Genomic DNA, 27,666 nt, shown 5'->3' on the forward strand with positions numbered 1-27,666 from the left:
ATGTGCAGAGGAGCATTTGTGTGCTTGGATGTAAAGAAGACTGCAGTCAACTGAACTCTTAGAGGCAGTGTCTGGAGATGCAATGCAAACAGAGATGCTGACCTCTCTGAAAAGTGATGTGCTCAGATTGGCTGTTGCCATCTCATGCAACATATGCACACAGGTTATTTACATGACTTCTCCTACCTTCCCCAGAAAGCACATGCAGATGGACTACATCCCCTTTCTTAGATATCACAAGTACTTTTTCATACATTCGTAGAATGGTTTAGGTTGGAAGGGACCAGGAAAATCACCTATTCCACCCCCCAACCATGGGCAGGGACACCTTGTACTAGCCCAGGTTGCTCAAGGCCTCATACAGCATGGCCTTGAACACCTCCAGGGAGGGGACATCCACGACCTCCCTGGGCAATCTGTTCCAGTGTCTCACCACCCTCACTGGAAAGAATTTCTGCCTAATCTCCAGTCTAAATCTGCCCTCCTCAAGCCTTAATCTTTTCCCTCTCATCCTATCACCACAAGCAAGCCCTTGTAAAAAGTCCCTTCCCAGCTTTCCTGCAGGCCCCCTTCAGGTACTGGAAGGCTGCTGTAAGGTCTCCCCAGAGCCTTCTTTTCTCCAGGCTGAACAGGCCCAACTCTCTCAGCCTGTCCCCATAGGGCAGGTTCTCCAGCCCTCTGATCATCTTCATGGCCCTCCTCTGATCCTGCTCTAGTAGCTCAATGTCCCTCTCATGCTGGGATGCATGTGCTCCAGGTGAGGTCTCACAAGAGCAGAGCAGAGGGGCAGAATCATCTCCCTCATCCTGCTGGTCACACTGCTGGTCACACATGCAGCCCAGGATACGTTTAGCCATCTGGCTACAAGTGCACATTGCTGCTTCATGTTGAGTTCTTCATCAGCTGACACCCTTGAGTCCTTCTCCTCCAGACTGCTCTTAAGCCACTCTTCGCCCAGCTTATTTTGTAGTCTTGCTGCCCAGGTACTGATAAGCAAGTTCTGATGTCAGAAGTCTCCATTCATGACACCAGTTTCACATACAACACAATCCTTCTGGCTCCATCTCACGCTTGCTCTCCTCCCTTTACCTGACTGAACCTCCACACTGTACCTCAGAGCAGGAACACCTCCTGGCTCAAGCCCATCCTTTCAACCCCAGCTGCACTCAGTGTCTCCTTCAGTCTCATCACCATTAGCTGCTGACAAAAGGACATACACTAAACCACACTGACAAGCAGCTCTGTCAACACCCCCATTATAAACTGTCTTCTTTCAAAAAGTTACACAAAAAAAAGAATCATTTCAACCTCTTACTTGGCACTGAGAGTTATGAACACACTGGGGAAAAAAACACCCAACATGGAAATGATAGGATAGACACAACTATTCAGAGCTGAATCTTAGGGTTTTATGTCTGGGTTACACAGCTTAGCAGAGTTTCATTTTCCTCAACACAATTTTGCAGTTTATTCATCCATAAAGTAAACCAGGCACTTCTGGTGTTTGCATGGAAGGTGGAGTGAGGCACACACAAAGCTATGATAAAAACATGAAAATATCTTCTCAGTATGCATTTGGTTTTACAAAGCTGCACTCCACAAGTATATGATCAAACCAATTACATTCTATCTCCACAAAGGAGCATCTCCTTTGAAGATGTAGGTCTTCCTAACAAATAGGAACATAGAACCACTTTTCTAAAAGTTATCTTCCTCCTAGCCCCAGCTCACTCAGTGAACAGATTTTTTGGAATCCAATATCCATGGACTCAATAGTTGAAAATATTTTGTGAAAGAACATACCACAGCACCTTTGTAATCTCTGCCCCTGAAACACTTCACAGAATCATAGAATAGAACGGCTTAGATTGGAAGGGACCTTAGAGATCATCTACTCCAACCTCCCTGCCATGGACACCTCTCAACTACACTTGGCTGGCCTCATCCAATCTGGCCTTGAACACCCCCAGGCAGGAGGCATCCACAGCCTCCCTGGGCAACTTATTCCAGAGTCATCCCACCACTCTCCTACTGAAGAACTTCTTGAAGTTCAGCCTAAACCTACTCTCCCTCAGCTTCAAATGACTCCCCCTTGTCCTATCAATAGTCACCTTTATGAAAAGTCCTTCTGCAGGACCCCTTCAGGTATTGGAAGGCAGCTCTACGGTACCCCCGGAGTCTTCTGTCAGTTGAACACCCCCAGCTCCCTCAACCTATCTTCATAGCAGAGGTGCTCTAGCCCTTGGAACATCTTTGATGCCTCCTCTGGACTTGTTCCAACAGTTCTGTGTCCTTCTTCTGCTGGGGACACCAGAACTGGATGCAGTATTCAAGCTGGGCTCTCACAAGAGCAGCATAAAGGGGCACACTCCTCTTGATGCAGCCCAGCACATGGCTGCCTTCTGGGCTGCAGGAGGGCACTGCCAGCTTGTGTTCAGCTTCTCAGCCATCAATACCCCCAAGTCTGTTTCTTCAGAGCCACTCTCAACCCACCCTGCACCCAGCCTGGATTTATGCCTGGGATTGAACCAATCCAGATGCAGGACCTTGCACTTGTTGAATCTTATGCAGTTGGCACTGGCCCACTTCTCAAGCCACTTAAATGCCCCAAGAACAACATTTATGACTTTCCCTCTTCTAGATGTGGGATAGTGTAAAGATGGTGGTTTTCACTCCCATTCTACAGAATGGAACTGAAGAAATCCTATGACCAGGATCCTATTTCTCAACAAAACCCTGCAGCACTATAAACAACCTCAGTGATATTAATCAATGAAGGAGACTGCAGCATGCTTATCTTCAATCCAGACTGCTATTTGATGCCAGGAGGGGGAACTGAACTGGAGACATCTGCATGAGGCAGAGTAGTGTATTGACTTCATGTGGGCTCCATTTCTTTTCGTTTTTTAAAGGGTTTAATTTTACTGTAGAAGCCAAATGAAAATAGTAGTATCTCTGAACAGTTAACAATACCAATATTTGAATGGTATAATGATGTAAAAGCTTACTACACTCTATTTTGATCTCCTGATGACACAGCCATAAAAATACCTTGGTTTCCATTTCTGAAGGTGTACAGAGTGAGCATACTCCTGTATTTAAACATCACGTGTTTAAAATCACTGATAGTTTACCTGTCCTTTTTTTCACCCAAATGAACAGACAATGCTACTGCTTTCTTACTCCTATTGCTTCTTACTGCTCTGATTGTCCACCTAGGTAGCAGTGTCTGACTAAACCCACAACCCAGCTTTGAAAAAGTACATCTAAGAAAGTGCTGGAAACATTTTGGGTATGTTACTAGCCACAATGCAGCATTTTTTTTAATTTTCTGATTAAAATAATTCATAGAATTCAATAATTATGAGGGTTTGGCACAGAGATTTTTGGGTTTTTTGCCTGATGCAACTGTGCAACAGTTCCTAATTTAGAAAGGCAGCAAAGAATTTCAGAATTTCACTTAGTGTAAGAAAACTAAGAACCTTGCACTGTATCACAATGTTAACATACTAAATTGTATCATCATGGCAGACCTTAAACTTCCAGATGAATACAAACGTTTGGAGGACAAATGCTACTTCTACTACTAGGACTAAAGACCCATAACTATATAATCCCAACATTTCTGGGTGGTATCACTGATAGGTAACTTCACCAGTCACTCAAACAGTAAAGCCATAAAACATAGACCAACCTGCTTGTTTTTGATTCTCAAAGGGAAAAGATGGACCAACAACAGTACACAATGATTACAGCAGATCACAAATCAAATGTGAGTGAACAGTGTTGTGAATGTGTTATAAACAAACAGAAGAACAGTCTGCAAAACATGTTAATTAATCCTTCTGCTGTACTTCACTCTGAAAAATCTGATCTCTTGAAGGTCTATAAGAAAACCCAGATGTGTAGAGAAGTAGAGAACTCTCTGTGTGTTCCTCAGAAAAAAATCAGGTTTGTAGCTGAAAGACTGAGACTCAGAGAAAGAAAAATATTCTATCACCCACTGTGCACAGAATAAGCAAAACTCATCTGAGAAACAAAATGCTCTCTAAAGCAAGAAACTGGCTGTAAAACCTGACCAGCTGTAGAATCTGCATCACCAGAGGTACTTTAAATTTATCCTGTCTTTAAAAAGTAGGGTATGGTATTGATCCTCTTACAGGGAAAGGGAGCAGGCTGAGCGTCTTTGTGAACTCCTACTGATATCACAATTATTATTTTAGATTCCATTTCAATAAATGCTACAGACATTCAATATAAATAGCTGAAAAAAACAAAAGCTGTTCTGTAATTAATTTCAAAGAGACAAAAGTGAACTAGCAGCAAAATCTCAGGGTTCTGAAGGAGAGGAGAGATGAATTCCTTTCAAGTATCGTGGAGAACAGATTTATATCTTGAAACTTTGGCCATTGAAAAATCTTTATAGGATACTCCAAGATGAGTAGCAACTTAAAGCTGCCATTAGGAATAAACAAAGAGAGAGAATAATTCTTCAAAGGAAAACTCAGAGATCTAATTTATCTGTCCATAATGCCTGCTGCAGCACCAGGACTGCAATCAATGGCTGGCTGAAGAAGATTATAGAATAACTTTCAAAGGGTTAAGAAAAAGATAAAAATACAACATGCTGGAAGGAAAACTGTCCAAGAGAACAGAAGCTCCTAGCAGAACTCTTAGAATTCCTTCAGAATTACTCCAGAATTTTATAGAACATTCTCCAATTACTGGTGATGCTCCCAGAAAAAAAATTCTGATTCACGCACAAGGTAGGAAATTATGTGAATGCAGAAGCCACCATCCTATTTTTTTCAGAGATAATTAATTAACCTTGCTGTCTAAAATTACAAAAGCTGTCCAGAATTAATGAAACTAAGAAAATTAAAGTAAAACAAAATGCCATGAATCTGAGGTATGAACTCATGCTTCCAAAATAGCAGGAGGAAGAAAAAAACACCTTAAAACCTCAAGATTTCTATCATTACTTAATGATAGCTATGAAATGGCTATGAGCAGGGCATAGGTGACTCAAGAAACCATCAGCAGAGGTACTTCCAGCAAATGCACAAATGGTACAAACAAGAGAGATATCATCTAAAATACCATGTAATTTCTAGTTTCTCATACTCAAAGAGTAATTCAGCCTTGAAAAGACTGCACACAAAGGTACTAAAAAGAAGGACCATGCAGCAGAGACCCATTCTTCCTAAAGAAAGGTAAGAATGTCTTTGCCTTAGTTTAAGACAAAATGGAGATGTTACCACTGTTTCCAAAAGCATAGTGGAGAACATCAGGGCAGGGAAATACATAAAGTCTGTTCCTTGAACAGATATAAACCAGCCACAAACAAGTTAGAATGGGAAATTTATAGTGAATTTTCAGCCATCACAGAAAGAGGGACTGAAACACATCTTGAACAGTAGCAAAAAGGGGAAGAATCACCCACAGGTTTCAAAATGAAGGTCATAAACTTGCAGTCCTTAAAAATGTGGTGGTCTACAGCAGCAGGTGATTGGATACGACCACTCAAGAAGCCTCTTCTACACTTATGTCATTATCATGTCATTACACAAAGTAATTCAGTTTCAGCTACCAGTAGTAGGTACTGTGTTGCATTCCTTCAGTGTATCTAAAAAGTTATATTAGACTAATACAAGGAGGACCACAAAGATAATCAGAGAGCTGGAGCATCTCTCCTGTAAAGACAGACTGAAAGAATTGGGGCTGTTCAGCCTGGAGAAGAGAAGGCTCCAGGGAGACCTTATAACTACATTTCAGTATCTGAAGGGGAGCTACAAGAAGGCTGGGGAAGGACTGTTTAGAAGGGCTTAGACTGATAGGATGAGGGGCAATGGTTTGAAACTGGAGCAGGGGACGTTTAACTTGGAAAAAGTTCTTTACGGCGAGAGTGGTGAAATACTGGAACAGGTTGTCCAGGGATAGTGTTGAAGCCCCATCCCTGGAGACATTTAAGATCAGACTCAATGTGGCCCTGGGCAGCCTGACCTAGTTGGAGGTGTCCCTGCTGCCTGCAGGGGGTTGGACAAAGGCTGACCTTTGGGGGTCCTTCCCAACCCGATGCAATCTTGTGAAAGATGGCACACAGCCATGACCTTTGGATGTACAAAGCCATTTTTAAATGCAAACAGCAGGGGTTCACTGCCCTAGAAGCATCAGGATAGGAAATGAGAATCTCTAAAAGAAGAAACCTTAAGTACCACAGGTCAAAACCAGACTGTTCACCTATTTCAGCATTTTTCAGCTAAGAAGTTACACTATTTTGATTTGCATATAATGCTTATCAAATAACATTCAGAAAGACTTCTGTTTAGTCTCTGTCTATCATCCAGCAACCTAGATGGTGATGCAAGGCAAGGGTGGAGAAGACTCTGACAGCAGACCAGGCATCAGAACAGAGGTCTCCAGTGGTAACACCTTTTCATCACAGGCACCACCAAAACCACACAGAGAATGCAGCAGAATCCACAGATGCTCTCTGTGGACAATGCACTTGAACAGTGGGACCCAAACATGGCTTTATTTAGAATCTGCAGTTGGTCCTTCAGAAATATTCTTCTGGCAGGTTGAAAACCACTTAGCTGTACAAAACCTGTGGATCCATTACAGCTTAGAGAAGTTTTAGTTCAGAAATACTGTAATACTGGGAGAAGGAAAAAAACATAACTGTGCTAACATTAGCTTAATCTGTATATTTAAGAGGGCTTTGTACACAGTCAGCATGACTGCTTCTCTTGTGCCATCATTCCCTCCCTGCTAAAAAGTGTCTCTTCAATATTAATAGCTGAACTTTCAGTTTTAATTGGCTTTTCTTTTAGCTATTGTATACATATATTTTAATTAATCAAACCTCAACCGAAGACATTTCTCTAATGGTGCAGAAATGTTCAAATAAAGGACTTTTCCCAAGTGCAGTTGGTTCATAGAAGAAAAAAGACAAATAGTACATTCTTAAAATGGTTAACTCCCATAGCTGGAGAGCTGTCTTGGATGGCTACAGGCTCTTCAGAAGGGACAGGCCCAGAAGGAGAGGTGGTGGAGTGGCCCTTGGCAGGTCTCAACTGCCTCGTGCATGACGATGATGGTGATGATTCAACACTGTGGTTGAATGCTTGTGGGTGAGAATCAGGGGAAAGGTCAGCAAGAGAGATGTCACAATGGGGGGTCTGCAGTGTTTCATAGGTGTCTGGGGAAGGTCTCAGAATCAATCACTAGCCCTTGTCCTGGTAGGGGAGTTCAACTTCCTGGGTATCTGCTGGAAATAAAACACTGCAGACAGGAAGCAGCCCTGGAGGTTCTTGGAGTGCTTGGAAGATAACTTCCTAACACAACTGGTGAATGAGCCAACAAGGGATGGCTGCCTGCTAGACCTGATGTTTGTAAACTGAGAAGGACTAGTGGGAGATGTAAAGGTTGGTGGCTGTCTCACTAAAAGGGTTCTCAAACATGGGAATGTTCTGCCCAGGGCAGTGGTGGAGTCACCATCCCTGGGGGTGTTCAAGTGGTGTGTGGACCTGGTGCATAGGAACACAGTTTAGTGTTGACCCTTGAGTGCTGGCTCGAAGGTTGGACTGGAGGATCTTGGAGATTGACTCAAGCCAGGTATATTCTGTGATTCTACAAAGACATTCCTCCTACAGGGGATTCCTAAATTAACATTTTCTTCCATTTTCTGATTTAGATTACAGCCTTGTAGGTCAGACTTGAAGAGTACAAAGTTGCTGTTAAACTATAGTAAATAAATCAAAAGTTCAAACTTACCTTTCTCCTCTTCAGTAATCACTTTATCCATCGCATAGTCCACATCAAAAATGTATCGGTAGAAGCAGAGCTGAGTGTACAGGGCCTTATCAGAATACTGCAATATAAGAAGACAGCAAATAAAAACCCATCTCAAAAGTGTGTCTCTTGCACTCATTTCTAACTCCACTATCCAAAGGTGATTCTGGTTTTTTTTTTTCTTTTCACCCTTAACAGTTGATACATTCCATTCACATCAGATTTTGGAACTATTATTATTATTATTATTATTATTATTATTATTATTATTATTATTATTATACATTGCAAAATATCTTTACACTTCTCACAATTTATACCAAGGATTTATACAAATCATACTAAACTTCTCCACTCACACAGAAAGATAAATTGCATTGATCCATTCTTACCGATGCATGTACCACAATGCTGCTTTGGTAACAAAATGAAAGCCCTAAGAATGATGGGATAAAGGAATAACTTCAGTATTGAGGGAGGTGATTCTGTCACTACTCTGCTCTGGGGCCCTCAACACAAGAAGGACATGGACCTGATGGAGCAGGTCCAGAGGAGGGCCACAGAAATGACTGGGGGTCTGGAACTCTTCTGCTATGAGGACAGGATGAGGGAGCTGGGGTTGTTCAGCCTGCAGAAGAGAAGGCTCTGGGGAGAATAGCAGCTTCCCAGTACCTGAAGGGGGCTACAAGAAGGCTGCAGAGGGACTGTTTACAAAGGCCTGCAGTGATAGGACAAGGGGCAATGGCTTGAAATGAGAGAAGAGTAGATTTAGATTGGATGTTATGAACAAGTTCTTTACCATGAGGGTGGTGGAACACTGGAACAGGTTGCACGGGGAGGTGGTTGGGGCCCCATCCCTGCAGATATTCAAGGTCAGGCTCAACAGGTCTCTGGGCAATCTGATCTAGTTGAAGATGTCCCTGCTTACTGCAGAGGGGTTGAACTAGATGACCTTTAGAGATCCCTTCCAACTCAAACCATTCTGTGATTCTCATGCTTTAATATGCTGTACAATGCAATGATCTCAAAAAAGGAAAAGAATGAATGTATGGTTTTGATGAATACAGGTGTTTGGCTGTATTCTCTCCCTTTCCACCCACAGCCCCATGCAGCTGTGGTTACACAAACTGTCATGATGCCATTCAAATAGGAGCAGGTGCATATGTACCTTCACAGCCATGTTATCACCTTGTGAAGGCTACTGCATGTTGGTAATCACACAATTCAAAAAGCTGCAGGTGTGTGCACAGGGAAGATGATATTCAATATAATGCTCTGAATGTCAGTGACCTCAAACCTCTATGCTAGTCCTCTAGTCCAAAAATACCAAAAGTAGATGCCTGCATGTCTTCACTGCCATCATTCTGTGCCCTAGAAGGTTTCTCAGGCACGAGATCCATTTTGCCCATGCTAAAATTACACTCCTTGAAGTTAACCTTCTTGAACTCTTTGTTCAACAAGCCCACATTCCAGTCCCTTCTGTTTAAGACAGCAGAGTTCAAATATTGGCAAATAATTGCCTGAAGACCTGCACATTACAAAAATCCTCATTAAGAATGAGCAAACCGTAACTTCATTGGATATCAGGAAAAAGGGTGGTGGCACTATGAGGGTGGTGGAACACAACGCAACAGGTTGCCCAGGGAGGTGGCTGAGGCCCCTCCCCTGGAGATATTCAGAGTGAGGCTCAATGAGGCCCTGGGCAACATGGTCTAGTTGAGGACATCCCTGAGGACTGCAGGGAGGTCAGACTGGATGACCTTTGGAGGTCCCTTCTGGCCTGGACCATTCTGTATCTCTATGATCATCAAATGAGGAAGTAATATCCATTTAAGTAAGTTTAGTACACATGTAGGTATGTGCAAACTCTTCACGATTTTCTTGATGAGCTATAAAACCAGCAAAGAACATGGTTAGACTAACACAAAACTGACTCAGTATACTGCAAGGAACAACCCTAAAAATGCAGCGGAAGAGCAACTGGTAAACTACTTCTGCTTATTGGAATTCTGCTCCAATTCAGCATTTCATTCTTCTACCCAATCAAGCCAAGCTTTTTTACTAAATTCAGCTAATTGTACACCTCTGCTGACGTGTTATAAAGTATCCATAACTATTAAGCAACTCATGTTGAGACATTTGACAACTCTTACTACCGCTGAGTTATTTTTTATGTATTTTAACAGGACTTTTTTTCCACTTCATATGAACCTATTAAAAAAAAAAAAAGACACACAGAAGCTTATTTTATTCCTTATTAGCTATTCTACGATATGCATCATCATTATACTATTATACACCAGTTATTTTTAGTAAATCCTGATTACTGCTTCCTGAAGAAGAAAAAAGGAGGACGACAGCGATTAAGTTATTTGTTTAGTTTTTTAGATTCAGCTGTAATTGCTGGTACACATCTCCCTGACTGCACACATGAAGCAGGTTGAATAGAACACTGAAATTACCTCCTTCATAATAGTTTGTTTTGATAATGTATTGTGTGTCGAGATGATGAGAAACAGTTGCTGTCAATTTGATTAGCCATTATATTTTTATGTTAATTGCCATTATTGGGTCCATTCTGTTTAGTGTCACCATAGAAGCCATACAATGTTAGCATAAATAACAAATTGGAGTAAATTAGGAAGATATATTTTTGCCAATTCATTTTAATTGCCCCTCAGTCCTTCCGTCGGTTAACGCAGCTGTTGACCCATAATAAGCGCTAGGTCAATATAGCTGCTTGTCAATTCAGAAATGCAAAGTGCTGTGTTGCTGGTAATGGATATACAACAACCTTTGCCAACCAACTGAAGCAAACGAATGACAACCCACACGCAAGAATAAAGCATCAGCTATGGAGTTTAGTGACCTGATATTAGTAGGCAGGCTAATTGAAAGTCACTGCTTAAATGGATAAAGAAAATACCAAGGGAAAAAAAAAACACAACAACACAAAACAAAACAAAAAGCAGTATTTAAAATGTATATGTGCACACAGACAGAGGGATCTAAAAAACCCCACAATTTTAGTGTGTGTATATATATATATAAAAAAAAGAAATATGTAAGTAAATATATGTCTATAAATATAAAAGTAAATATATATATAAGTATATATATAAGTATAATAAGTATATATAAGTAGATACATATGTAAGTAAATGTAAGTAGATACATATGTAAGTAAATGTAAGTAGATATATATAAGTAAATATAAGTAGATGTATATGTAAGTAAATATAAGTAGATACATATATGTAAGTAAATGTAAGTAGATATATATATGTAAGTAAATGTAAGTAGATATATATGTAAGTAAATATAAGTAGATACATATGTAAGTAAATGTAAGTAGATACATATATGTAAGTAAATGTAAGTAGATATATATATGTAAGTAAATGTAAGTAGATATATATGTAAGTAAATGTAAGTAGATACATATGTAAGTAAATGTAAGTAGATACATATGTAAGTAAATGTAAGTAGATACATATATGTAAGTAAATGTAAGTAGATATATATAAGTAAATGTAAGTAGATATATATGTAAGTAAATGTAAGTAGATACATATATGTAAGTAAATGTAAGTAGATATATATGTAAGTAAATGTAAGTAGATATATATGTAAGTAAATATAAGTAGATACATATGTAAGTAAATGTAAGTAGATACATATATGTAAGTAAATGTAAGTAGATATATATGTAAGTAAATGTAAGTAGATATACATGTAAGTAAATGTAAGTAGATATACATGTAAGTAAATGTAAGTAGATACATATGTAAGTAAATATAAGTAGATATACATGTAAGTAAATATATATATACACACACACATATATAAATAAAAAAATATATATGTTAAAAAACCCCCAAACATTACTGATAATCTGTTAGTAACTCCTTCCCTTTCACATCTTACAATTAGTAACTGCTGGAAAACAAAAGTTTTTTTTTAAAGACTTTTCATGCAGTGAAGTTTAATAAATATAATGGCATACTTCTGAATCCAAGGAAGAGGTCCACTAAATTGAAGACTTTAGGAATTACATATATCACCACTTCTTCTATTTCCTTGTTTTCTGATAACCTCTAGGTTTAAATAAGGGAAAAGAGCCCCATCCCTGAAAGTTCAAACTCAAATAATTGACTGTTAATGCCGAGGTTTTTTTTGTGTAAAGAAAGCAAATTTTGGTATACATATTAAAAAAATATTTATATATATGTATTATATATATGTATAATTATATATACATATATAAATTATATGCATATATATTTTACTGATAATGTGCTAGTAACTCCTTCCTTTTAGCTTCCTGTCACATCTTACAGTTAGTAACTGCTGGAAAACAAAAGGGTTTTTGAAGACTTTTCATGCAGTAAAGTTAATAAATATAATGGCACACTTATGAATCCGAGGAAGAGGTCCATGAAATACAGAAAGACTTTAGGAATTACCTATGTCACCACTTTTTCTATTTCTTTATTTTCTGATAACCTGTAGGTTTAAAAAGAGCCCAATCCCTAAAAGTTCAAACTCAAATAATATTTGACTTTTAATGGTGGTGGGGGTTTTTTTTTGGGTGTAAAGAAAGCCTGACACCCCCAACATTATGGTAAGAACTTGAGCTAAATTTGTAGCATTTATGCATTCTTTCTTCCCATGAAAGACTGAGTGGTGAGGACACAAAAATAAAACTCTATTCTGATGTTTTGATTTGTTCCATGATGATCTATTTCTCGATTTCATTAAGAATTGACTTCAGCAGGCAAGTCTGCTTCTTTGACAGCTTCCATTCATGGAAAGAATACTTTGTTATTTCCATGCAACCAAACATTTAACACAGGAGAGGAAAAAAAAAAATAGATGAAGGTACCAAAGGTATATAGTTTGTATTCAGCAGAGTTATTCACTCCTTTGACAGAAAAATTAAATTTCTAATACAAAAATAACAGCTGTAATGAAAAAAAAAAATCATTGTACTTGGCCAATGAAATATTAATTTGAGGAAATCTAAGTTTAATACAGTTTCAGAATTGTTTCCTGTAGCATCAGGAGGCCAATTACAAATCTCCAACCTACCTTTCCAGGAAGAATTTAAGTTAATGCAGGTTATGTAACAGGAAACTGATGGTGTCTTCTGAACAAAACAGGTAAATTAAGAACACTGGAAAAGCAAATTTTCCCATGACTAAGTACAAAACTAGAGTCCTAGTTTTGCTCACTAGGGCAGACTCTAGGAAAGGAGACCTCACAGATGCCACTCATTTGTATTTCTGGAGTTCCTGAAGGTCAGCTGTGCTTCCACACATGCCCAAGTCCACCCTTCTTGACTGCTTAGTGTGGGTACGGTCCCTAGAGCTACTGAAGTTTGAACAAGACACTGGACTAAGGGCAGCACCATTTCTTCTTCTGTCTCACAAATGCCTAAAACCAGCTCTGGAGCAAGACCCCCTTGTGTGCTCATTCCACGCTCACGAAGGTGTTTTTTCCACACCAAAGGGAAATTTCAAATGAAGAATGGTCTTGACTCCCTCTCTGTATAACAGCACAGCCCACGAGCAGAGGATTTTTCCAGAAAAAGGAGACATAGGTTTGTAACCCTTCTTGTAGGAACAGAGAACTGAACTTGGTTTCCTTAATTTTACACAGGGAAGGTGGAAAAATTGCCAGTGTCCACCTTTTCTCCTCATTTTTAGAAATGCCAAAGTTCAACTGTCTGAAAGTAAGGGGATCTGGAAGGATTTAACCATTGGTGAGAATCTTCCTACCCTGAAGACAGTGCCTGAGGACTTAAGATGCACCATCACCAGCTTTCCTCTTATGGAAGAAAGGTTAGTGGTAACTGCATTTAGGTGTTAAAATTACAAGCCTGTGCCCTCGATGCTGGCTGGTTTAGATCACATCTCAAGGAACTTCAGTTGAGATGCCTCATTCTCCTCCACCCTATTAACAGGGTGCCCGAGTGGCTAACACACCAACTTTTAAAATCCTGTCAGTACCCATGGGCAGCATGGTGGCCTGGAGAATCTGGGTGAGAAGGGTCTGAGGAAAGGGAAAACAGAAAGATAGAAGGAAAACCTGATGGAAATTCACAACAGCAAGGGAGCAGAAGACTGAGCTAATGGTTTTAGTTCTGGTATTTTGCTTACCTAGGTAGAGTGCTGTTCTATTAAACACCTTTCAAGCAGCATGTAAAACCTCCCCATATCTTGAAAGTGCACATTTGAACAGGCTGGGAAACTGAATCATAGAAACATCTCATTTGGAAAAGACCTTGGAGTTCACTGAATCCAACCATCAACCCTACACCACCATGGCCATTAAGCCATGTCCTAAAGTGCCCCTATCTATTTTCTTTTTTTGAACCATTGTGAATTCCTGTATTAACCAAAGTAAGATGTGGTGATTAGTGCTAATGCTTCTTAGATTACTCATCTTACTATACAGTGGGAAGAAGTCTTTTATTTACTCTTTCACATCTCTCAAATTCCTATACTTCTCTATAGTCCTACCACACTCATGACACTTTAAATCTTCTGTCCTTTTGCTTTCTTCTCTACCAGACTCTCCCTGATTTCTTCAGATCCTCTCTGTGATGTTGCCAGTTTGTGTTCTTTATAATTTACTCTTTTTCATTCTCTCACCTATGGTTTTACAGCTGACAAAGGCAAGAAGAAATTAAAAACCCAAGAAAAACTCACCCTTCTAGTTTGCTAACTCTATTAGATTGCCTTGCAAAGCAGATAATTTCCACAGGCTACTGAATTATTTCTATTACTTCAATTAATTATAATACAAAACAGTGGCACCACTTCATTAATCAGCTGCTTGAGAGAGTTACTTTTGTGAAAAGCCTTTTTGGTAATTTGATTAGAAAGAACAGTGGCTCTTACTACTATGATATGATTCAGTATGTCCATCAAATAAATCCTTTAGAACTAATTCTTAATAGTTTAAAAGCAGGAAAGAAAAAGGAAATGGAAAAGAAGTCTCTTGGCAGAAAAACGTGTCTCAGAGACTCTTTCAAGGCTTAGACGTAACAGAGCGAAGCGCACAGGAAATACTTCAGTGCTTTGAGAGGCATTTCCTCCCCTCCCCCCAGCCCCCTTACAAAGATGCAGTAATTAAAACCTAATTATTATCTTCATTTTAAACAAAACCTAAAGTGAATACCAATTAATAACAACATACTAATGAGCATCTGCTGTGATGAAATTGAATATGAATGTGCTGCAAATTTCGGGTAATTTATTTTTTCGGGGAAGTGCCACTGGTCTCAATCTACTGCTGGAAGATTGTATAGACTGTACACATTTTCCCCTCGTGTCTCTTATGTGCAGCAATTTCTGTTTTCAAAAAGAGGGCATAGCTCAGCTCTCTGGATGTTTGTATATCCAAATACTACCCATGCTACAATGGTTTCAAGGCAATAAACTGAAGTGTAAAACTGAATTTTTTGTAAGACCAGAGCAGTTGTGTCGCACCAGGTTCATGCAGCTCCTTTTCACCACCAGAGTCTGAAGGCAGACACTCCTGCAGGCAAGGAGCTTGTGAAGTGTGAATTAATGTTTTACTAAGTACTCACAATCATGGAATCATAGAATGGCGTAGGTTGGAAGGGATCTTAGAGATCCTCCAACCTCCTCACCATGGGCAGGCATGCCTCTCAACTAGACTTGGCTGCTCAAGGACTGATCCAACCTGGCCCTGAACACTCCCCAAGGAGAAGGCATCCACAGCCTCCTTGGGCAACCTATTCCAGAGTCCCACCACCTAGGAAGTTCTTCCTAGGATCCAGTCTAAACCCACTCTTCCTCAGCTTAAAACCATTCCCCCTTGTCCTGTCTCTAGACACTGTTATGAAAAGTCCCTCTGCAGCCTTCCTGTAGGATCCCTTCAGGTACTGGAAGGCAGCTCTAAGGTCCCCTCCAAGTCTTCTCTTCTCTAGGCTGAACAACCCCAGCTCCCTTCAGCCTCTCCCCATAGCAGAGGCGTTCCAGCCCTTGGATCATGTGCCTAACCCTCACCTCACACCACTGCTGATATATGCAGAAGCTTGGTCTTGTGCATCACAGAACCTAGTTAAAACACAGTGCTGGTCTGTGTTGAATAGGCTGAAATAATCTGTGCAGCTAAAATAACTACTTCACATAAAACAAAAACGGTGAAATAAAACTGCATCTAAATTGCAGCCTTTATGCTTTAGTGTGCAATCAGGTTTTGAAAACTTACACCCAATTCCATTAAAAACATGAGATGGTTGGGCACCATCTTTCCTGACAGCAGCATTGCTTCTAAACTAAAAGGGATGGGGGCGTGTGTGCAGTTCCCTTCTTAACTCTCCAAACTGTCCACTCCCTCAACCAATACTGGCTTTTTAAAAAGTAATTATGACTCACAGAGCCTGTTAAAGAAGTCAAAGAAAACTGAAACAGATGTGACAGGATATAGGTATTTCCCCTAGTATTATATATGTTAACATAGATTGTATGACAAAAGAGGTTCTTCCATATACATGCAGGGGTCGACTGGGGGGAAAAGTGTGGAGAAAGAGAAGTGTGGGAGAAGGAGAAGTGTGGCCAGCAGGTCAAGGGAGGTGATTCTCCCCTTCTACTCTGCTCTGGTGAGACCTCACCTGCAGTACTGCATCCAGTTCTGGAGTCCCTATTACAAGAGGGATATGGACATGCTGGAAGGTGTCCAGAGAAGGGCCACCAGGATGATCAGAGGGCTGGAGCTCCTCTCCTGTGAGGACAGACTGAGAGAGTTGGGGCTGTTCAGTCTGGAGAAGAGAAGGCTCTGAGGTGACCTCATTGTGGCCTTCCAGTATCTGAAGGGGCCTACAAGAAAGCTGGGGAGGGACTTTTTAGGATACCAGGTAGTGATAGGACTAGGGGGAATGGAGCACAACTAGAAGTGGGTAGATTCAGACTGGATGTGAGGAAGAAGTTCTTCCCCATGAGAGTGGTGAGAGCCTGGAATGGGTTGTCCAAGGAGGTGGTTGAGGTCCCTGGAGGTGTTTGCAGCCAGGCTGGATGAGGCTCTGGCCAGCTTGATCTAGTGTGAGGTGTCCTTGCCAATGGCAGGGGGTTGGAACTGGATGATCCTTGTGGTCCCTTCCAATCCTGACTGATTCTGTGATTCTATGAAAAAACCCCAACCAACAGCACAGCAGAACGGATATTCTTATACACTATGAGATTAATTTTTTTTCGCACTAAGTAACTGAAATGACAAAAACTTCTGCTGGTTTAAGTCCTGACTGGCAGTTAGTGAGAGCATTACAGAAGATCTAATTATAAAAACCAAGTCTGGACTGCAATGCTAGCAAAAGAACAGAAAAAATGAGTGAGGAACTATGTGAAGAACAGATGATGGCACCTACTGACAAGGCACACAGAATTACAGAATTAACCAGGTTGGAAAAGACCTTCAAGATCCTCAAGTCCAACCAATCACCCAACACCATCTGATCAACTAACCCATGGCACTAAGTGCCTCATCCAGTCTTTTTTTTAAACACTTCCAGGGACAGTGACTCCACCACCTCCCTGGGCAGTCTACTCCACTAGCCAATCATTCTTTCTGTGAAGAATTTTTTCCTACCACCCAGCCTAAACCTCCCCTGGTGCAGCTTGAGACTGTGTCCTCTTGTTCTGTTGCTGTTGCCTGGGAGAAGAGACCAACCCCCCACCTGGCTACAGCCTCCCTTCAGGTAGTTGCAGACAGCAATGAGGTCTCCCCTGAGCCTCCTCTTCTCCAGGCTAAACAACCCCAGCTCCCTCAGCCTCTCCTCATAGGGCTGAATGAGGGAGTTTACAGAATACCTCCAGGCTGGATCCTATCAATACTATTACTAAGCATTAAGAAATGCTTAGTAGTTGGCTATTGACAACATTTAGGAGGCATGAATATGGCAAAAGAGAAAAGGATGGAAATTTGACAAGCAAAATATCTCTGGCCAGAACAAAGAAGCTGAATGAAATTATTTAAAACTGGAGAGAGTCCCAAGCTGAACATAAGAGACACGAGGGGAAAATGTGTGCAGTCTATACAATCTTCCAGCAGTAGATTGAGACCAGTGGCACTTCCCAAGCTGAAACTGTTCTGCTTTGTGGATTCAGAAGATGACTCCTCAAGGCATGCTGCACACAGATACAAGATGGGCAGCAAGCAGCAGTAAACCAGGCAGTACTTCTAGAGCTCCAGAGAACTGGAAGGATGATGCTGTTGGACCACTAATGGTGGTGGGTCACCTCTACTTAAAGATGACAGGATAAGCAGTGACCTGGAATAAACCCTGTTCCTCTTTCTTGGAAATACATTGTATTTGGCTTGGCTGAGAGGGAGTTAGTTTTCCCCACAGCATCTTTCATAGTGTTGTGTTTTGCGGTGCTAGCTGGAAGGGTGTGGATAACAAAGCAAAGTTTTGGCTGCTGCTGAGCAGCGCTTGCACAGCACCAAGGCTGGGCTCTTCCAACAGCAGGCTGAAGGATGAGCAGTATCCTGGGGAGACACACAGCTGGGCCAGCTGACCCAAACTGACCAAAGATGTCTTCCGCACCATATGGCATCAGCTCAGATACAAAAGCTAAGGGAAAGAAGGAAGTGTGTGTGTGTGTGTGTGTGTGTGGGGAGGCATTAGTCTCCTTCTCTGGAGACATTCCAAACCCACCTGGATGTGTTTCTGTGTGAACTACTCTAGGTGATCGTGCTCTGGCAGGGGGGGTTGGACTAGATGATCTTTCAAGGTCCTTTCCAACCCCTAACATTCTGTGATAACAACTGGCTTATATGCATCCAAGCACTTGCAATCTCAGATTTCTGGTCAGAGGATAGTTGATACTGGGGTACTGACAGTGCAATAGGAGGAAAAGGTACAAGACTGGCTTTTATCTAAATAATTCAAGACTTTGAATTCTAAATCAGACGAACAGAATATGTTTTTAAAAATTACATCTGTAATGTGCCTCATAGATCTGTTGAGTCTCTAGAGCTCTCACCTTCTGCCTCCGAAAGCAGTATCATTGTGTAACTGAGGAATCTGCAGGCTGACCAGTCTGAAGATCCATCCTACAGTGAGGTACTTGAGGATGGGGATTGTACAAAAATCCTCAGAACCATCATCTACAGCAGAAAGGTTAATAGCTGAGGTTTTTCACATCAGCAGACCAAATAAATGAGAATTACTGGACAGCTGATGAAAGACAAACATCATGCTGTAACTGGACTCACCCAGCAGCACACACAAGCAAACCCACAAAATTGTATCTACTCAAATGCATTGAGCATTACTCCAGAGAACCACACAATATTAGGGATTGGAAGGGACCTCCAGAGATCATGGAGTCCAACCCCTCTGCCACCAGCATGGTCCCAGCTGATCCCAAATCAGCTGTACCTTGAGAACCTCTTGGTCAAGAGTATTTGCATGCTTCAAAGAAATTTCTGCTAGAAGTAAACAGCATATAGTTAGGCTCCTAACATATATCCTCTCCTCAGTGTGCAAGACAAATAAAATAAAAAATAAATAACATCATGTTTATGTTTGTTTGTTTTTTTAAGCACTTTCCTAAGTGACTCACTCATTTCTGGATTCCTGTAATTACCTGAACCATTGGCAATCTAGGGTAAAAAAGTAATTAACAGAAAAGGCTTGGTGAAACAAAACTGAAATTGAAAACCACCTCTGTAAAGCAAAGCTGTCACTCTGCTCTGGAAATGAAATACATCAGCCAAGTATTCCTCATCTATTTCAAATGTTACAGAACCGTGTCTCATTCTAGAGAACTGATGGATTGGCTCATGGAATGAAAAGCACTCACAGTAGTTAACTACAGGTCACCTGGTCATTCAAAACAGACAAAATCAGCACATGCATTCTCATCACCCAACAGAACTAATTTACCTTTTAAGCAATTTCATGTCCTTCCATAAAAAAATATTAGATCATGATGTTCCTTGTAAATATCCAGGAAAGTTACCTTACAAAAAGATGTGTTACTACAATTAAAAGAATCAAAAAATTAGGACTCTGTACAGTTGAGATCTGCACACAAAACCTCTTCCCTTATTCGTGAAGAACCTCTCCTCACAGAATGCAAGTCATACAATGGCTTAGGCTGGAAGGGACCTTAGAGATCATCTACACCAACCTCCCCACCATGGGCAGGGACACCTCTCAGCTACATTTGGCTGCTTCATGCCTCATCCAATCCGACCTTGACGACCCCCCAGGGATGAGGCATCCACAGCCTCCCTGGGCAACCTATTCCAGAGTCTCACCACCCTCTTACCAAAGAACTTCTTTGTAAGATCCATTCTAAACCTACTCTCCCTCAGCTTCAAACCATTCCCCCTTGTCCTATTGCTGGACTCCCTTATGAGAAGTCCCTCTCCAACCTTCCTGTAGGATCCCTTCAGGAAGGCAGCTCTTGTCAGCTACCAAGAAGTATCCACTACAGAAGTGCAATCTTTGGAAGTAACTTGGCTTAGACATTTTTTTTAATTAAGATTTTGTTAAGAAATGGATAACATTGCATTTCTTTTCTGCAAAAATATTTACTCATATTTGTGAAAGTCTTTTTTTTTTTAACTGAATCTTAATTATCATTCAACAAGCACAAGTACAGCATTTAAAAAATGGTTTGTTAGTAAATAAACAGCACTACAAAGAGGCAAAATACACAAGTGAATAAGCTTAGCTAAATATGTTTTAGATGTAAAAGCATATATGTGAAAAACATTAAAATCCTGGTTTCTCATACTATTAGCAAACAATGTGCACGTAGTTCAATAATCTGAAGCACGAAATACACTGCAGAGGACATTATTTTTCCTGAAGCACATTTGGCACTTCAGTAAATTCTGAAGGACTTGTGAGCCAATGTTTCTTCTCATTCATTTTGATTTTTTAAAAAGGCAATAAAAAATCTAAGCTGAGATATTAAAATGCTTCACCTATTCATCATGCACCTTGAAACATTTTACTATTTAGAAGATCAGAAGTGTTAGAAGTGTCCAGAAGTGTCCAGCTCCGTGGTACCAACAATGTAACCAAGCAATTCCTGAAATTTCTCAGACTATGCAAGATTACTGCTCCAGATGGAAGGGCAATCAGATTTCCAATACAGTTTATTTAACTTGCTTAAGTTAACTCCGGAGCTAGGGTGTATGCAGGTGACTCCTCTGTTAAATAAGATGGATGGGGCTCTAGCCAGCCTGATCTAGTGTGAGGTGTCCCTACCCATGGCAGGGGGGCTGGAACTAGATGATCCTTGTGGTCCCTTCCAACCCTGACTGATTTTATGATTCTGTGATTCTAAGATGCTTCTTCCTCTGCTCTGGTTAGATGAACTGTCCCCAGCAGGTTACCACAGTATCATAGTATCACAGTACATTAGAGGTTGGAAGGGACCTCAAGAGATCATTGAGTCCAACCCCCCTGCCAGAGCAGGATCACTTAGGGTAGTCTGCACAGGAATGCATTCAGGTGGGTTTGGGAAGTCTCCAGAGGAGACTCCACAACCCCCCTGGGCAGCCTGTTGCAGTGCTCTGTCACCCTCACTGTAAAGAACTTTCTTCTCAGGTTGAGGTGAAATCTTAGTTATAGTAGCACCTATCTATCTGTAAGAGTGCAAATGGTTTGCTTTATTAATGCAAGTCTTAATCTCATGCCACTGAAGCATCTCTCTCAGACTTTAACAGAATGGCTATTGGATGCTAAAGAAAATCCATGCTATGCAGATGACAAAACAGAGAGCATCTTTTCTGCTGGTGGCACTGTAATATTAAGATAGTTGTGTACAAAGGCACATCTCCGTGACATATAACTTAATCTACTACCCTAAGGTTGAAATCAATGGTAGCACTTTAGGTACCAGACACAACTCCAATAGTCTGTTCTGCTGCCATCTGCTCCGTCCACAAACAGCCAATGTGATCCATGATTTATCCCCACATGCCTTCCTCTCTGGGCAAAACATAAGCTATTTTCAGCCTCCTTCTCTGTAACTTAAAATGGACTCTTCAGTACCTAAAGTGGCACTGCCATCAGTGCGCTCTCTGATTTTGATGCATTTTAGGTTTTAACGCCACCTTCTCTACATGCATCTCTGGAATCATCTAACAGTCTTCTGAGTGACAGAGGTTTCACCAGGCAATGAATGTTTAAAACTGATTCTTACTGATGTCAATTTCATAGACTGCTGTGAAAAAAGCAAACAGAGACTCTGTCCTGCATCCTTCAACTGGCAAGTCCAAATAGGGAGAATGAGACCAACCCAGAGACTATCCACAAAAAAAAAAAGAAATTAGTCCACATAAGAAGAGGCAAAGAAAGAAACTTGATTGTCAGTTGCCATGATGAGTGAGGTCAACAGTGTGTGTGGACCTTCCAGAAGAAAAATTGAAGGTCAAATACCATCCCCTTCCTCCCAGCCACTTAACTTTCATTCAAGAGGTGCTGAATAAAGTTCAGGAAAAAAGTGTAAGACAATCTGGAGGGTTACTCTGAAGATTCTCAAAAGCTTCACAAATTGTTTGAACAAGTAATGTCAGAGCTACTGAAGCAACTTAGTTACACATGAAAAAATAAACAGGCTTGCCAATTAAAAAATTATCCTCTAATAACATGATGTGAATGATGTAAATCACCTATTCATTTTCATGTGAAACTCCAAAACATGCAACTAAATTGTAATGAATTTAATGGTTGTGACAGAGACAGCTCTGTAGCTCATTAATAACTGTAATCTATACACTCCTTTTATTGTCATGGCTTATTGTTTCTTGGAAGGATAGGAGGGACTACTTGTTACGTTCCACATCTGCTTCCCACGTAACACAGCTGAAAAAAACCCAGAAAACCAGAAATGCCCAACACCATGATTTACCATAACTAGACCTTCATAATAGGAGCAGTAGAACTTTACACCTTTTTATTCATTAATGTTAACAATGCTCTGTGTGATAATCACAGCTCTAGAAACGATCAACAGGTGAATTGATGCGGGGTGGGGATGGAACACAAGAGTGCAGCTGGCATATTCCCAGTCTCCCTGCTTATTATGTGAATGGTCTCTCCTTTTTTCTCACAAGTCAAGGAGTCCAGGCTACTATATAAATACAAGGGCAAGTGTAGAGTCTTGCAACTGGGAAAGAACAGCATCATGGACCAGTATAGGCTGGGACTCACCTGTTGGAGAACAGCGCACAGGAGAGGGACCTGGGAGTCCTGGTGGACAGAAGGATGACCACGAGCCAGCAATGTGCCCTTGTGCCCAAGAAGGCAAACGGCATCCTGGGGTGCATTATAAGAGCTGTGGTTAGCAGGTCGAGAGAGGTTTTCCTCTCCACCTGCTCTGCCCTAGGGAGGCCACATCTGGAATACTGTGTCCAGTTTTGGGCTCCTCAGTTCAAGAAGGACCTCAGGGAACTGCTTGAGAGAGTCCAGCGCAGAGCCACAAAAATGATGAAGCGAGTGAAACGTATCACTTATGAGCAAAAAGCTGAGGGAGCTGGGGCTCTTTAGCTTGGAAGAGGAGACTGTAAGTGTTTGTAAGATGTGTCGGGAGCATGGAGCCAGGCTCTGCTCAGGGATGGCCAATGACAGGACAAGGGGCAATGGGTGCAAGCTGGAGCAGAGGAGGTTCCATGTGAACATAAGGAAAAACTTTTCCACTGTGAGGGTGCCAGAGCCCTGAAACAGGCTGCCCAGAGAGATTGTGGAGTCTCTTTCTCTGGAGACTTCCACCTGGATGTGTTCCTGTGCAGACTACCCTAGGTGCTCCTGCTCTAGCAGGGGGGTTGGACTGGATGATCTTTTGAGGTCCCTTCCAATCCCTAACATTCTGTGATTCTGTCACTCTGATTATTACTGAGTTATCGTCACACAAATGAAACTATCAGGATGCTATTAAAATTCTTCTTTGCACTGCCTGTTACTCTAACCACATTTAGATGAAGACCCAAGAAATAAATGTTAAACAAAATATATGAAGAATGGTTCTTTCCAAGCAAGGCATCCCCACCGGAAGAGAACTGTTTGTTTGCAAACTCTTAAAACCCTCCTTGTATTTTCAACAATACAAGCTGCCTTAAACAACTGTCTTCAACAGACTGAATCTTAATGTTGCCACACTGAAAGAGACTAATGACAAACAATAAGTGATTTCTGTAATGGGAAACCCTCTCAAAGTGATTATTTTTACACAATGCTGAAAGAAGTACTGGGTTTAAACAAAAATCATAGGTTTCTTGCAAAAGGTGCTGAACCACAGTAGCAACCTAGGCAATAATTAGCTATGAAAGAGTTGCAAATACAAAGTAAGCAGCATGGTGACTAGAATATTCTTCCATCATGGAGAGTATACTCAGGCAAGTTATGGCTCTGACAGATGAGAGGCTTGTGAAGGGCCTGGAGCACATAGCCTATGGAGAGTGTCTGAGGGAGCTGGGGTTGTTCAGTTTGGAGAAGAGGAGGCTGAAGGGAGACCTCATCACTCTCTACAACTACCTGAAGGGAGGTTGGAGTGAGGAGGGGGCAGCCTCTTCTTGATGACAAGTGACAGGATCAGAGGAAATGGTCACAAGCTATGCAAGGGGAGGGTCAGGCTGGATATTAGGAAATATTTCTTCATTGCAAGGGTTGTCAAACATTGGAATGGTCTGCCTAGGGCTGTGGTGAAGTCACCATCCCTGGGGGTGTTCAAGCAGTGTGTGGAGCTGGTGCTTAGGGACATGGTTTAGTGTTGACTCTTCAGTGCCAGGTTGAAGGTTGGACTGGATGATCTTCCAACCAGATATATTTGGTGAAGCCCTGGATGCCAAGAACTCTGCTGAACCTGGGTTAAAACATAAAATGGTACACACAAAACTGACAAAACCTGACCGTAGTTCCATTCTCTAACAGAACTGCTGGTATTCAAGCGTTAGAAAAGGACAGAGTAGACCTGATTTCCACCTCCATTTCTGCAAAGAGCTGCATACCATTAGGTGAATCCTTACGTTTTCTGTTAACTTCATCTCCTCTTGTGTAAAGCTAAAGCATCTTCAAACAGTGTTGAGTTTTAACAAAATCCATTAAAGCAGTAAGGCACTTGATATTTAGGCATCATCTATTAAAAAAATAGGGGAAAAAAAGGGTTCTAAATACTAGAACCTCAAGGGCTAGAATTCATAGATTCATAGAATGGTTCAGTTGGAAGGCACCTTGCAGATCATCTAATTCCAACCCTCCTGCCATGGGCAGGGACGCCTTCCACTAGACCAGGTTGCTCAACGCCTCATCCAACCTGGCCCTTAACACTTCCAGGGAGGCAGCATCCATGATCTCCCTGAGCAACCTGTCTCAGTGTCCTCCCACCCTCACTATGAAGAATTCCTTCCTAATATCCAGTCTAAATCTGCCCTCCTTAAGTTTAAAGCTGTCTTTATAAGCTAGACACGATGACAAGAGCACAGTAATGAAATGCTCTTACTGCAAAATTTAATGTCAGTAATCATTGTTATTGTTTTATAATCTTGTAACTCCTTAAAAAATTAGAATTGTAACATTGTTATTCTTAAATCTTATATAATTAAAAAGTGCTTTCCAATTTTGCATAGCAGGGCAGCTGATTTCCACAGGTATGATAACCCTGACCCACAAATACAAGCCTGTTCATGTAAAGACCACCACAACACACGTCAAGGTGGCCAAGAGTGCATCTGAAGCAAAGGCTGCCAAGTGATTACTTCAGAGAGAACACAATTTGCCTGCTGCTCTTCACAGGGAAACTACAGTTTTTCATCTTCCTGATAAATCCAAGACTCTAGTAAGGGTCCAAAAATATCAAGTTCAATACAGCCAAATACAGTCACTGGGGAAAGCTGAGCATTTCCCTCATTACAGCTTTTACAAAAGACACATTTTTCTTATTTTCTTCTTGTTGTCTTTTAGAATCATAGAATTGTTAGGGTTAGAAGGGACCTCAAGGATCATCTAGTTCCAACCCCCCTACCATGGGCAGGGACACCTCACACTAGAGCAGGTGCCCAGAGCCACATCCAGCCTTGCCTTAAAAATCTTCACTAGCGAGGCTTCTACCACTTCCCTGGGTAACCTGATCCAGTGTCTCATCACTCTCATGGTGAAGAACTTCTTCCTCACATCCAATCTGAATCTACCCATTTCTAGTTCTGCTCCATTCCCCCTAATCCTATCGCTACCTGACATCCTAAAAAGTTCCTCCCCAGCTTCCTTGTAGCCCCCTTCAGACACTGGAAGGCCACAAGGTCGTCTCCTCAAAGCCTTCTCTTCTCCAGACTGAACAGCCCCAACTCTCTCAGTCTGTCCTCATAGGAGAGCAGCTCCAGCCCTCTGCTCATCCTCATGGCCCTTCTCTGGACACCTTCCAGCAAATCCAGATCCTTCTTGTAATAAAGGCTCCAGAACTGGATGCAGTACTGCAGGTGGGGTCTCACCAGAGCTGAGCAGAGGGGGAGAATCTCCTCCCTTGACCTGCTGGCTACGCTTCTCTTGATGCAGCCCAGGATGTGATTGGCTTTCCAGGCTCCAAGTGCACACTGCTGGCTCAGGTTGTTTTCATTATAACCTTACATCTTTTATTCACCACATTTATATATCCCACTCAATTTTAACTTTGCTGCACTCTACAACAGAAATTGTCTGATGAAAGAGGATGTAATCTTTAATACATTATTTCTTCTTATGGTTTCAAGATTATACTCTGTGTTAGGTCATCACTAACTTTTTGTAAGGTGATACACTGGATGTATTCCGTCAAGAACTGTCAGTTCTCTTGCTGAGGTTTACACAAGCACAAGGGAACAATACAAGTTCAAAGTCACTTGTTTTTACAAAAAGTTGAGGGAGATGTGGATTTAAAAGAAAATATATTTGTGTGACCAACAATGAATAACTTTGTACATAGAATACAGCTAACCTGAGGAGCTGTCTCAAGCAGCAAATTAATTTTCCTCATAGCTAGCTCACTGTTTGGAGCTTCTATGTATTTCTGCAATTGGGATGAAGAATGAGGCTGATAGAAGAACGAAACTGAAAGCTGACTGGAAGACATAAATTAGGTTAGGAAAGCAGCCAAACCTCACACTGTTTATTATCATGCCAATAGTCTGCTTTGTTAGGTGAGGCTTTTTGAGTGGTTTGCAGCAAGGGGAAGAGCACACTACCCTTCTCGTCCTTATCATGCAGCACTTCTCTATATTATGCACTAACTGGAACCTCTGAGTTGTCTTAACAAGATCACCCATGCAAAAATCCAGCCAGCAGGATTAGAGAATTGATGAACAATAAACAAAAATCTGAGAAAATGGCAACATTTTATCACCCATGTGGAAGTACTGCAAAGTATTCTTCCCCTTTACTGCTACTTGAGTATTCAGAAGCATGACATTCAACCAATCATCCCGATCACAAAAACAGAATCACCAAATGCATATCTGCCTCTTCAGGCAGGAAGTTTAACTTCTGTCAATCCATCCAGATCACAAACCACAAACTTTCATATTCTACATGAGATAACTTATGGAGCAGAACAGCATTTTTCCCTAAGTATCTCATCACAGGGCTATCAAAAAACTTGAAAGTAATTCTTGCAGGGTTGTGCAAAGTCTCAAAAAGTGCAGTTTAAGGTTTATGAGACAGAACATGAACATTTCAGTTTTGTCCAGCACCAGGTGATTATGAGATAACTCATTCTTCAGGTCAAATTATGCTTAAGGTTTCATGTGGTACCATAACTGTCTTAGCATAACCTAATCAAAAGTTTTCCATGAAGTAAAAATAAGGCTGAAAAAACCCTGTCTCACACATGATGAACTTTGTTACCATTACCA

General features: G+C 41.1%; 1 protein-coding gene across 1 annotated transcript in view; it reads right to left on the minus strand.

Annotated features, from left to right (window-relative positions):
• POLA1 (DNA polymerase alpha 1, catalytic subunit) overlaps positions 1-27,666 on the minus strand; it is a 229,094-nt gene that overhangs the window by 41,949 nt on the left and 159,479 nt on the right. Inside the window, exon 35 of the mRNA XM_054396054.1 lies at positions 7,777-7,873. Coding sequence (XP_054252029.1) covers positions 7,777-7,873 — 97 coding nt within the window. The remainder of the gene's footprint in view (positions 1-7,776; positions 7,874-27,666) is intronic.

This window comes from Indicator indicator, chromosome 1, assembly GCF_027791375.1.
Source record: "Indicator indicator isolate 239-I01 chromosome 1, UM_Iind_1.1, whole genome shotgun sequence".
NCBI lineage: Eukaryota > Metazoa > Chordata > Aves > Piciformes > Indicatoridae > Indicator > Indicator indicator.